General features: G+C 39.7%; 1 protein-coding gene across 4 annotated transcripts in view; it reads left to right on the top strand.

Moving 5' to 3' along the window:
• The window catches only part of PIG-V (phosphatidylinositol glycan anchor biosynthesis class V), a 115,431-nt gene that overhangs the window by 77,638 nt on the left and 23,894 nt on the right, over positions 1–13,899 (top strand). For 2 of the 4 annotated variants that reach the window (XM_076210919.1, XM_076210920.1), the window contains exon 6: positions 461–2,227. The exons of the other annotated variants lie outside the window; for them this stretch is intronic. In XM_076210919.1, coding sequence (XP_076067034.1) covers positions 461–1,696 — 1,236 coding nt within the window. In that variant the 3' untranslated portion in view covers positions 1,697–2,227. Of the gene's footprint in view, positions 1–460; positions 2,228–13,899 lie in introns of those variants that run through there. 4 annotated transcript variants of the gene reach the window in all.

Here is a 13,899-nt window from a genome sequence, read left to right as displayed (position 1 = left end):
TTGGCAAAGAGTGAAAAGTACAATAAGATATGGATAAAAAGAGAAATGAGTACTGAGGAATTAGAAAAAGAAAAGTCACTAAGAAAAGAAGCAAAGGAAAAAAACTTGTTGAGAACGGAGACAGAATGCAAAGAATTCCATTGGAGAGTAATTGACATGAGATTGAAACAGTGGCACATCAAAACGAAAAAACCAAGGACAGAAAAGATAATGGAGAAGGAAGAAAATTAAAAGTGGCCTACACTAACATTGACGGATTAATTTCAGGTCTGAACGAACTCAATGATTACACTGGGTAACAGCCAAAAAATCATCAGGAGTTTCTCAGCTGATTTAGACTAATTTTGGTGTTTGAGTCCTATTTTTCTTGAAGAATATAGCGAATTATTCATATATAAATGGTTGCTTCTGGTGTGTTTCTGTTTGAAATTGACTAATTGACTTATTTCTTTCTTTTCAGGGTATTGATATGGCTTCGGCGCGACGGTCATGCAGGAATAATCCTGACATTTTCTGCTACATTTGCAGAGAATACACGCTGTCAATGCACAGGAAGAGCATCACAAGCTTTGTGAAGCTCGCATACCAGGCTTACTTTCAAGTCAAGCTGGGTGACCAAGATAAGTCCTGGGCACCGCACACGGTGTGCATGACATGCGTGGAATACCTCCGGCGGTGGACGAAGGGCACGAAAACTTCACTGAAGTTTGGGATTCCGATGGTTTGGAGGGAGCCGTCTGACCATGAATCGGATTGTTACTTCTGCGCCATCAATACTACTGGCATCAACCGGAAGAATCGGAGCAGCCTCCAGTACCCCGACCTTCCATCTGCCCGCCGTCCAGTTGCTCACTGCGAAGAACTTCCTGTACCAGCGTGCAGAGAGCTTCCTGACAGCGACGACGAGGCCACCACTGCATATGAGGGAGGAGATACAGAAGAAGAGTATGAAACACAAGATGGTCCGCAGCCCTTTTCACAATGTGAGCTTAATGATCTGGTTCGGGATCTCAGCTTGCCGAAGACTTCCGCCGAGCTGTTGGCCTCCAGACTCAAAGAGAAAAATCTACTCGGCGAGGACGCGCGTATCACATTCTTTCGTAGAAGGCATCAGGACTACATGGGCTACTTCTGCCAGGAGGAAGACCTCGTGTACTGCCGAGATGTCACCGGTCTTCTTGTTAAACTCAGCGCTCCTCAATATGATCCGAGAGATTGGCGACCCTTCATAGACAGTAGTAAGCGCTCTTTGAAGAGTGTGCTCATCCACAACGGGAACGAGTTCGCCTCAATTCCTCTTGCGCACTCCACAACTCTCAAAGAGAAATATGAAGCAGTCAAGTACGTGCTCGACAAAATCCAATATGAGCAGCACCAATGGCTCATCTGCGTCGACCTTAAGATGGTGAACTTTCTATTTGGTCAGCAGTCCGGGTACACAAAGTACCCATGCTTTATATGTAAGTGGGACAGTCGAGACAGAGCCCAGCACTATGTGAAGAAAGAGTGGCCGGCACGAGAGCAGTTAGTACCTGGGGCGAGCAACATCATAAACGAACCTCTTGTTGACCGGGAAAAGATTTTGTTCCCACCGCTTCACATCAAGCTTGTTAATGAAACAGTTCACGCGCACTCTGGACAAGGATGGGAGGTGCTTCAACTACCTGTGGCGAGCCTTCCCTGGAGTGACCATTGAGAAGCTGAAGGCCGGCATTTTCGATGACTCACAGATACGGCAGCTCATCAAGGACACAGAGTTCGAAAACTCCATGAACACGCTAGAGTGCGCCGCCTGGAGGTCGTTTGTGCAGGTGGTGAACAACTTCCTGGGGAACAAGAAGGCAGCAAACCACGCCACACTCATCAACAGCATGATAAAAAACTTCCAAAACCTCGGGTGTTTGATGAGTATAAAGATGCATTTCCTGTTCTCACACATGGAGAAGTTTCCTGAAAACCTTGGTGTGGTCAGCGACGAGCAGGGAGAAAGGTTCCATCAGGACATGCGTCAAATGGAGGAGAGGTACCAGGGGAGGTGGGACGCAGTCATGCTCGCGGACTACTGCTGGTCGCTGAAGAGAGACAACCCAGCAGCTGCTCACACACGGAATTCGAGGAAATGGCGATTTACGCCGTGAACTCCGAACTTTTGTGTCACGTAACGCTCATGTACATGTATTAAGCTTATCAAATGTAATCGAGTATATAAAAAATGAATGAATTTGGATACGTTGACTTTTATTTCCCCAGGAAAACAGAAAAACCGAATTTTTATGATCCGCAGAAATTGGGTTTTTGGACGAAAAATTGTTTTTTTTTTTTTTTTTCTTAAATGTCTGTAGCGAACAATCCTGACCTGATTGAGGAAAACCAAAGGCATTTTCGGACTCAGAGCATCACAATTAGTCTAATTCCGCTGGAAAACCCTGGACGATTTTTCAAAAAAAAAAAAAAAAAATTGTTACCCAGTGTTATCTGTTAGAAGAAAAACCAGACATAATGGGAATTGCAGAGACTAAACTAAGAGGAGAAATACCATCTATTGATATTGGACAAGGGCTATACAATTACTGGATAAGAAACAGGGACAAAATGCAGGGAGGGGGAATCCTGTTCTTGGCCAAGAAAGACCTAAACATGACAAATATTGCAGAGGGCAAAGGTAATGTTGAACTGATCATGATAAAAGTCGAAGGCAAGAATATGAAAAGTAGAAAGTTTGTGGTGACCTATGTGCCCCCAAGAACGAATGCTTGGAAAGAAAACGAACGCACAAAAATGCTAGAAGATACAAGAAAATCACTAAATGAGATACTAAAGGGTAAGGGTAACCTAGTAATTATGGGAGACTTCAGTTGCAAAGAAATTTGTTGGGACAACATGATAGTACGAGGAGATGACATGTGGGGCAATGTACTGCTAGACATGACCATGGAGTACACAATGACCCAATGGGTCAGTGAAAACACAAGGTACAGAAACAATGAAGAGCCATCAAAACTAGATTTAATATTTACAACGGAACCTGAAATAGTGGACAAAGTCCACTACAAGACACCAATTGGAAAGAGTGACCATGTACTCATCGAAACTGTACTAAAGGAAGAAATAGAGATGAAGAGGAGCGAAAAGCATAGGAAAGGAAGATTGATGTACAACAAAACAGACTTTGCAAAACTAAAGACATTCTTCCAGAGTGCAAACTGGGAAAAATTCTATATGGAAGAGACAACAGTGGAAGAGAAATGGAACATACTGTTGGCTAATTACAATGAAGGGGTAAACAGGCATGTACCAAGACAAAAGCGAGAGAGTACATTAAATGTTGGTTCAACAAAAGATGCAGTGAGGCAAAAGACAGAAGGGACAAAGCTTGGAAAAGGTGGAGAAAAGACAAAAAACAAAGCAAATGGCAAATTTATATAAACTATAGAAATGAGTATGTTAATGTGAGAAGAGAGGAGAAAAGGAACCGTGAGAAAGATATTATAGATAAATGCAAAGATCAGCCCAAGCTATTCTACCGGTATGTAAATGGTAAACTTAAAACCAAACAGAAACTAGTGAAACTACGCCAAGGAAATATAGAATACACAGAAGAATTAGAGATGGCCGAAATCATGAACAACAGAGAGAAAATACAAAATTGGGACGTAGATAATAGCAAACATTCTCCCCACATGAGTGAATTTACAACATCACAAAAAGAAATATCAGAACATCTATCAAAACTGGACGTCAGAAAATCACATGGCCCGGATGGAATTGCAAATTGGATTCTAAAAGAATGCAAAGAAGAGCTAATGGACAAAATACACATCATAATAAATAGCTCACTCAAGGAAGGAAAGATACCTAATGACTGGAAAAATGCTAACATTGTACCAATATAACAAGGAAGAACCCACCAACTATAGACCAGTATCACTAACAAGTACTTTAGCCAAAATTTGTGAGAAAATCATCAAGAATAGATGGGTAAAACACGTGGAAGATAACAACATATTAAATCCAAGACAATTCGGGTTCAGACAAGGAAGATCATGCACCACAAACTTGATATGCTTCTACTCAAGACTAATAGACATAGTGCAAGAAAGAAACGGATGGGCTGATTGTGCATTCCTAGACTTGCAAAAAGCATTTGACAAAGTACCACACAGAAAACTACTAAAAAAAACTGGAACACATAGGAGGAATACAAGGGAACCTACTAAAATGGATGGAGGACTTCCTGACTGGAAGAAAGATGAGAGTAGTACTCAGAGAAAAATATTCAGATTGGAAAGAGGTGATCAATGGAGTACCGCAAGGATCTGTACTGGCTCCAATAATGTTTGCTATCTATATGAATGATATGGATGAGGGCGTGAACTGTTACATGAGCTTCTTTGCTGATAACACCAAACTGTTAAGGAAAGTAGAAACTGATAAGGACTGTGAAGCACTGCAAGAAGATCTGAATAGGGTATGGAACTGGAGTCAGAAATGGGAAGTGGATTTTAATACTAAGAAGTGTAGCATAATGGAGTTTGGAAAAAGCAAAAACAGAATATCAAGAAATTATACAATTGGAACCAAGGAAGTAAAGAAAGTAGGATCCGAAAAAGACTTGGGAGTTATTATCACAAACAACTTGTCCTATGATACACAGATAAACAAAATTGTCGGGGAGACTTACAACTTGCTAAGATCAATAAAAGGGGCTTTTGCTTACCTGGACGAAGACATGATAAAAAAAATATTGGTTACATTGATAAGGCCTAGACTAGAGTATGCGGCGACATTGTGGTCTCCCAGTACCAAAAAGAACATAAAGAAAATAGAAAGAATCCAAAGAGCAGCTACAAAAATGGCACCTGCACTTGCAGACCTATCATACGAGGAGAGATTGGCTAAACTGGAGCTACCGACACTGGAGGAAAGAAGAGAGAGAGGAGACCTACTGACCATCTACAGAATCATGAAAAGCACAGAGATACTTGATAGAAAAGAATTACTAAACTGGGACAAGAGAAACACAAGAGGACATGGAAGGAAATTAAGAAAACATAGCTATAGAAGAGAACTGAAGAAAATCAGTTTTCCTCATAGAGTTTTAGACACTTGGAACAAACTGGATAATGAAATAGTAAGCGCAAAAACCATTCACGAGTTTAAAAGCAAACTAGACACTGAGAGATACAATGGTGGGACAACACGAGCATAGCTCCCCTTCCCGCAAAATACAACTAGGTAAATACATACACATACATACGGTTCTCGGTATTTAATATGGATAGTCAGCATATGCGGATTTGGTCATATGCGGTAATTTCAGGAACCTAACCCCCGCGTTATTTGAGGGACCCCTGTATATATATATATCGTCATACTTAAGTCATATTTAGTACTCTGGACACGTGTCTTTACAACATGTTTCTCTAAACATCATACCATTTCATATTGTTAAGTTAGGCTTAAATCAAACACAGAATATTAAAGTTACCACAATTGGTTTAATATTGAAAACATATGAAAATAATACAGTAATACTGAAAAATACAATTATGTACAGATGTCGAAAAAATAGAAAACATTTGTGGAAATACAAAAAGACAATTTAAAACAAAGACACAAACAAAACTTAGTCGCTGCTCGGATAGCTGGTGCTGAGTTGTGGATCATGTGGGTCAGCTGTTGATGTGGTGGGAGGAGGGGTAACGGTCAGTGTTGTAGGGGGTGGAGTAATAGTCAGTAAGGTGGTAGCAGGGCAAAGGTAGGAGTGACTGGTTCCTCATAAATTTCACAATGTGGACCCACCGCATCGTTTATCAGCCTTTCAATCCTTGTAAAGTGTTCAAAGTTGGAGTCCATTTCTTCCAACTGTTTAAAGAATTTATTCATTGTAGCAAAGCTTTCTGATAATCCCTTAGTGGTGAATTTCCTTACTGGCAACTCTTCTTCCTCTGCCTGTCTTCTCTCCTCTTCAGCCACTCGTTCTTCTTCCAATTCGATGAGTTCTTCATTCGTTAGTTCACCAGATTTATTTATCTAATAATTCTTCCACATCTTCTAATTCACATTCCAATGAAAGTTCTTTTGACAATTTCAATATTTTTTCATGTATCTCATTGAGTTCTTCACTGTCAAATCCAGCAAAATCATGCACAAAACATTTGAGACACTTTTTCCTAATTCCATTCATACATTTTTCAGTGACATTCCATGTATCAGATAGATTCTTGATGCACATAAGAACATCATATTGTTTCCAAAATTTACATAGGCTTAGTGATTCTCAAATAGTTTGCTTTGAATGTTGCAATCAAGCCTTGGTTCATAGGTTGAAGAATTGATGTTGTGTTAGGCGGCAAATAAACAACTTTCACATTGGGATGAAGATCACCCAAGTGAGGTGGATGTCCAGGTGCATTATCCAACAAAAGTAAATTTTTTTTTTTTTTTTTCTTTCCTCCTTCCTTATAAATTTCACAATGTGGACACACCGCATCGTTTATCAGCCTTTCAATCCTTGTAAAGTGTTCAAAGTTGGAGTCCATTTCTTCCAACTGTTTAAGGAATTTATTCATTGTAGCAAAGCTTTCTGATAATCCCTTAGTGGTGAATTTCCTTACTGGCAACTCTTCTTCCTCTGCCTGTCTTCTCTCCTCTTTAGCCACTCGTTCTTCTTCCAATTCAATGAGTTCTTCATTTGTTAGTTCACCAGATTTTTTTATCTAATAATTCTTCCACATCTTCTAATTCACATTCCAATGAAAGTTCTTTTGACAATTTCAATATTTTTTCATGTATCTCTTTGAGTACTTCACTGTCAAATCCAGCAAAATCATGCAAAAACATTTGAGACACTTTTTCCTAATTCCATTCATACATTTTTCAGTGACATTCCATGTATAAGATAGATTCTTGATGCACATAAGAACATCATATTGTTTCCAAAATTTACATAGGCTTAGTGATTCTCAAATAGTTTGCTTTGAATGTTGCAATCAAGCCTTGGTTCATAGGTTGAAGAATTGATGTTGTGTTAGGCGGCAAATAAACAACTTTCACAATGGGATGAAGATCACCCAAGTGAGGTGGATGTCCAGGTGCATTATCCAACAAAAGTAAAACTTTAAAAGCTATTCCTTTTTCTAACAAATACTCACGCACTTGAGTTATGAAGCAATTCACAAACCAGTCTTCAAAAAGTAGCTTAGTCATCCATGCATTACGATTTGATCGAAAGTAAACAAGCAAAGCGTGCTTGTTTACATGTTTCAACGCACATAGGTTTTCCAGATGGTAAATTAAGAATGGCTTCAGTTTGAATCATGCAATATTCCCACCAAGCAGAAGAGTAAGCCCTTGTTGTAAGCTTTAAATCTTGGCATTGTTTTAGCTTCTAAATGGATATATGTGTGTTCTGGCATTCACTTCCAATACAATCCTGTTTCATCTACATTAAATATTTGCTGTGGAAGATAGCCATCATATGTAATAATTTTATCAAGCATTTCCACAAACTTTTTAGCTCCTTCATCTGTACTTGCTGCTTCTCCAGACATGTGAACACTAAAGTTGAAATCTTTTCTTAAATCTTTTAAACTATCCAGTACTTGCAACAAAATCTTGCGTGTATTCATCTCCAGCACGTTCCTTCAAAGTCTCAAACAGACTTTTTGCCTTCGTCTGTATGATAAACAGGCTTAACGGTGTCCTTTTCTGAATTTGGTCTTCCATCCAAACAACAAATTCTCCATTTCATGGATGGCCCCATACATTTCTTGGTACTTATGACAGAGCCTGAAATTGTCGACAAAATTGATTACAAAACTGATAGGAAAGAGTGACCATGTACTAATAGAATTTGATTTGAAAGAGCAAATGGATCAAAGTAGAAATGAAAAACATAGAATAGGAAGACTAATGTACAACAACAAATTTTAAGAAACTCAAAAAATTCTTTCGCAACACGAACTGGGAAAAATTCCTAAATGAAGAAACAGGGATGGAAGAGAAATGGAATATACTAAAAGAAATTTATAATGGAGTGAATAAATACATATAACAAAAAATGGAAAGAATATACATAAAAAGCTGGTACAACAAAAAATGTAGTGAGGCTAAGGATAAAAGAGACAAAGCTTGGAAGAAATTGAAAAAAGACAAGAAAACAAGCAAATAGCCAATGTACATCAAACTAAGAAAATCATATGGTCCAGACGGAATTTCAAATTGGATACTGAAAGAATGCATGGAGGAATTAACAGATAAAATATACAATATAATCAAATTCTCACTTCAAGAAGGAAAGGTGCCATAGGACTGGAAGAATGCAAATATGTACTGATTTATACGGGAACAAGGAAGATCCATCAAATTACAGACTGGCTCCCTGACAAGCACAATAGCAAAAATTTGTGAAAAGGTCATCAAAAATAGATGGGTTAAACATTTGGAAGAAAAAATTATACTGAATCCAAATCAATTTGGATTCAGACAAGGAAGATCATGTACAACAAACTTGGAATGCTTCTACTCGAGATTAATAGATATAATACAAGGGAGAGATGGGTAGACTGTGCCTTTCTGGACCTACAAAAGGCATTTGATAAGGTACCACACAAGAAACTAATAAGGAAAATAGAGTTAATAGGTGGCATCAGAGGAAAATTATTGGAATGGATGAAAGACTTCCTGACTGGGAGGAAAATGAGAGTAGTAATTAGAGATAAATTCTCAAATTGGGAAGAAATGATAAGTGGTGTCCCACAGGGATCAGTACTGGCCCCGATCATGTTTGCTATATACATAAATAACATGGATGAAGGAATAGAGTGTTATATGAATTTCTTTGCAGACGATGCAAAAATATTAAAGAAAGTAAGAACAGAGGAAGATTACAACTCATTACAACAAGACTTGGACAAGATCTGGAAATAGACTCAAAAGTGGGAAGTGAAATTCAATATCAAGAAATGTAGTATAATGGAATTTGGAAAAAGTAAACACAGAATATCAAGAAGAAGAAGAGGTAAAAAAAAGTAAACACTGAAAAAGACCTTGGAGTGATGATCAGCAAAGACATGACACCGGACAAACATATTAATAAAATAGTCAGAGAAACCTACAATTTATTGAGGTCAATAAAAGTGGCATTTGTCTATATGAATGAGGAAATTATTAAAAAACAATTAATTACACTAATAAGACCAAAACTCGAGTATGCAGCAACACTATGGACACCCAGTACCAAAAAGAATATTAAAAAATTAGAATACAAAGAGCAACAACAAAACTGGTAGCCATTCTTTCCAAATTGACCTATGAACAAAGACTGTCCAAATTAGAATTACCAACTCTGGAACAAAGAAGGGAAAGAGGAGACCTACTATCTATAGAATTATGAAACAAATGGAAATCTTGGATAAGAGTGATTTATTGAAATGGGGCAATGGAAAAACAAGAGGACATGAAAAGAAACTAAAAAAATATAATTACAGAAGAGATCTGAAAAAAAATAATAGCTTCCCACACAGAGTGATAGATACCTGGAACAAATTAGACAAAGAAACAGTATATGCAAACACTATTCAAGATTTTAAGAAAAAACTTTATGCTGAAAGATACAAAGACAGGTCACCATGAGCCTAGCTCCCTTCCCGCATAATACAACTAGGTAAATACAGTTGAACGTATGAGTGCAGAACCTTTCACAGGTTCACGAATGCCTTTGTCATTCAGGATCATCAACACGGTTGAATGTGATAACTGCATATCGTGCGATTGCATTAACTTTTTTTCCTCCTTCAAACTGTTTAATCACATTCAACTTTTGGGCCAAATTAATGGCTTTTCTTTACTTCTTGGCAGACTTGGGAGTGGACAAAGGTAGTTTCCTCTTGGGAGCCATCTTGGGGGTATTTTGTAATAAAACTTTTCTGTTGATACGGAAGATGTTAGCGCTGTGATGAATAAAGCGTGAGAGAGCAATCCTGGGCCCACCGCAAAATACACATGCCCAACATGCTCTAAACCCATTACCTCGAGCAGACAGACAAAGGGCTCAGTTCAGTGCAATATGTGCAAAAACTGGGCCCACCTCACTTGTACAACACTTGCTGACACAAACCAATACACAAACACTTGGACATGTTCTACCTGCCCTCCAGTAACCCCACTCCCACCTCCCCCAACCACAGCCAGCACCCTTACCCACTTCCAATTTCCTTTTGCCCTTATCCCCAATCAGTACTCCCCTTCCTTTGTCCCCAATCTCTCCTTTCCCCCCCTCTAACCCAGATCCTATACCTTCCCCAAACGGCAACATACAACACATACAGAACACACAACATCAACATATTACAACACAACATTGATGGTATTAACACGAAAAAACATGAACTCAAACACTTTCTTAAACAACACAACATACACATTGCAATTATACAAGAAACAAAACTAAGACACTCACACAAAACACCATCATTTCATAATTACACCACCATCAGACAAGACCGGACCGACGGCAATGGCGGTGGACTTATCACCCTGATCCACCACTCCATCTGTTTTGTGGACACAAGCGCCACAACCAAAATTCTCCTCCCTACCACAGATAACACTACAGAAATCCAATCCATTCGAATCCGCACAGGCAACAAATCAACACTGACAATAGTTAACATGTACATTCCCCCCCAATCATCCCCCACACTTCCAAACATCTTCAGGCCTCAATTTAGCCAACTAGCCTCAATCCCCAACCTGATCATGGGTGGTGACTTCAACGCCAAGTTGTCTGCCTGGTATGTCAACAACCCTGACACAGACAGAGGGCTTGATATACAGACTCAGTTTGACTCATTGACTATCATGAACAACACACATAATCATACACATATCCCACACCAAGCCCTCTACACTCCCTCCTCTCCTGATATCACCTTTTGCTCCCCTGCCTAACCCCAACAACATCATGGAGAGTGGTCGGAACCCTTGGTTCTGACCACCTTCCAATCATCATCACCACCAAAACAAGATGCACCCCAGTTGGCCACAGACACACATACACCAATTACAAGAGAGCTAACTGGGAAGCTTTTACTAAAGAGACAGAACAATATTTTGAAACACTTAACAGTACACCAATCACAAACATAAACAATGCTGTGCACACTTTTAATACAATCATACAAAACACAGACAAGAGATACATCCCTAGAGGCAACAGAAAATCACACAACCCCAACTTCACACCAGAAATCCAAGGCCTCATCAAACAACGAGACACACTCAAACACAATACCCCCACACCTATCCCTCAAAACATAGCAGACCAAATACAAGCACTAAACACTGATTGCCAATAAAATACACGAACAAAAAACACAAAATTGGCAAAACTTTATCAATACACTTGATCACAAAACAAACACCAGTAAATTGTACAAAGCACTCAACAGCATTACACTATCCAACAGTAACACAACACACTCTCACGCAGCAATAATCACAACAACAGACAATCTACCCTCAAACAGACAATAAGCAAACACACTCATAAATCATTTTGCACAGACAAGCCATCTCACTTCTCACCCTGACGACCGACGCACTATTCGACGTAAGAAAGACTTTCCCACAGACTCAGACTATACACCCTTCATAGACAGTCAGATAAAACGCATAATCTCAAGCACTCATCTGCCTGTGGCCCTGATAACATAAGTAACATCCACCTAAAACACATTGGACCACAAGGTATACACGCACTCACAAACATTGCAAACTACAGCTATTCACACAACACTATACCCGACATCTGGAAGCATGGTAAAATAATCACCATTCCAAAACCGAACAAAGACCCAACAATCCCAACATCGCACCGCCCAATCACACTTCTCTGCACCCCCTCTAAAGTCATTGAACACCTAATACTTCAACTTGTCACACCACATATTCCCCTTGCTGACTCACAAAGCAGTTTTAGGCCACTACACTCCACAAACACTCTTCTGATAAACCTCACACAAAGAATTTTAGATGGCATCAATTCAGATAGGCCCCACCACAGAACACTTCTTATAACATTAGACATTAGTAAAGCTTTTGATGCTATCCCCCGCCACAACCTAACAAATAAAATATATAACACAGACATGCACAATAACACCAAAAGATGGCTGGCCAATTATCTGGCAGGTAGGAATGCTTACGTGTCATATAATGGCCAATCATCGCACATCAGAAACATTAAGAGTGGAGTACCACAGGGCTCTGTTCTATCTCCCACGCTCTTTAACCACTTCAGTATGGAACTTAAATCTCACGGGCAGCAGCCAATGCCAGCCGTACGACGTGTCATAATTATACTCGCATCATAAAATATAGTCACGGCTTATATCGATCGTTCTCTCTTTCACCCGTGAATTTTGAAAACCACAGAGAATGGGATTCAGAGCAGATCAAGGAGAATGTAAAAACACAGGGGTGACTACAATAAATATAATCAAGACGCCGATATGGCAGCGTCGCGAATCCACTTGCTCCTCATGACGCCTACGTGTGCGGCACCGTATGGAAGGGGTTAATCTATACATGCATGACTTACCCACACCAGACACCTCAGAAATACAAATCTCTTCCTACGCAGACGACATAACAATCACATGCACACATTGTAACACAGACAAAGCTGCAGAAATAATCCAGCCATACCTTGATACACTCAACACATGGTTCATCACAAACAGACTCAAAATAGTTCCAACCAAATCTACAGCAACACTTCTCACCAACTGGACAAAAGAACACAAATACATACCTCATCTCTACATCAACAACACTCTAATACCACACACAAACACACCGAAAATTCTTGGTGTAACATACAATACATCCATGTCTTTCAAACAACACATCACAAACATAAAAACAAATGCACACCTAGACTTAATGCACTTAAGTCAATCACTGGAACAACATTTGGACAAAACAAAGAAACTAATACAACAATATACAAACAATGCATACGCTCAGTGATGAATTATGCGAGTCCTGCATGGGCTCCTAATCTCAGTGAGATACACCACAACACCCTTCTATCATACAAAACAAAGCCCTAAAAACAATTACAGGCTGCACAAATACAACACCTACAGACCATTTACACCATGAAACAAAAGTCCTCAAAGTCAAGGACCACCTTGACATGTCGACATGAGAGGCACACAAACACTTGCTGCAGCCACCACAAACACATCACACCTGCTACACTACATAGCAGAACACCCACACACACCAAGAAACATTAAAACAACACCCAAAGACCTGTATCACACACAGATACTCTCTTCTCTTCTTCCACAACCACCAAATACCAGCCTCCAGAAACATATTTATAATCATATCACTTACCACTCCATTAACATACTGAAAGACAACACACTGCTGCATGCCAGACCCCCTGATATCCACCCTTCTGAATCTTCGCTCCCACGAAAGGACAGAGTCCACCTGGCCAGACTGCGGTGCGGCCACCACCCAGCACTTCTAAGCTACCAGAAGAGGCTGGATGACCGCATTGTAAACAGCTGCCCAGGATGTAACACTTCACCCCATACCATACAACACATAATGGAAGACTGCATTATACACAATCATGCATGCAAACAACACAACATACACTCTATAAAGGATTTGTGGGAAAACCCAGTTTCGGCTTTGGCATTCCTTGGGGAGACAGGACTGCTCGGACAGACAGTCTAGGGAACGACAACAACAACAACAAAGCATGAATGAGACACTGAGTGAGTGAGCAGCATCACTGTCATGCATTGAGAGATGGAGAGGTGGGCAGGAGGGTAGCACTTGAAAATACGAACTAATAAGTACATATTACAGTAA

The sequence above is a fragment of the Oratosquilla oratoria genome, chromosome 28 (genome assembly GCF_046742065.1).
Source record: "Oratosquilla oratoria isolate Oo_2021 chromosome 28, ASM4674206v1, whole genome shotgun sequence".
NCBI classification, from domain to species: Eukaryota; Metazoa; Arthropoda; class Malacostraca; order Stomatopoda; family Squillidae; genus Oratosquilla; species Oratosquilla oratoria.
Note: the sequence above shows the minus strand (reverse complement) of the source record. Positions and strands in the feature narration are given on the sequence as shown.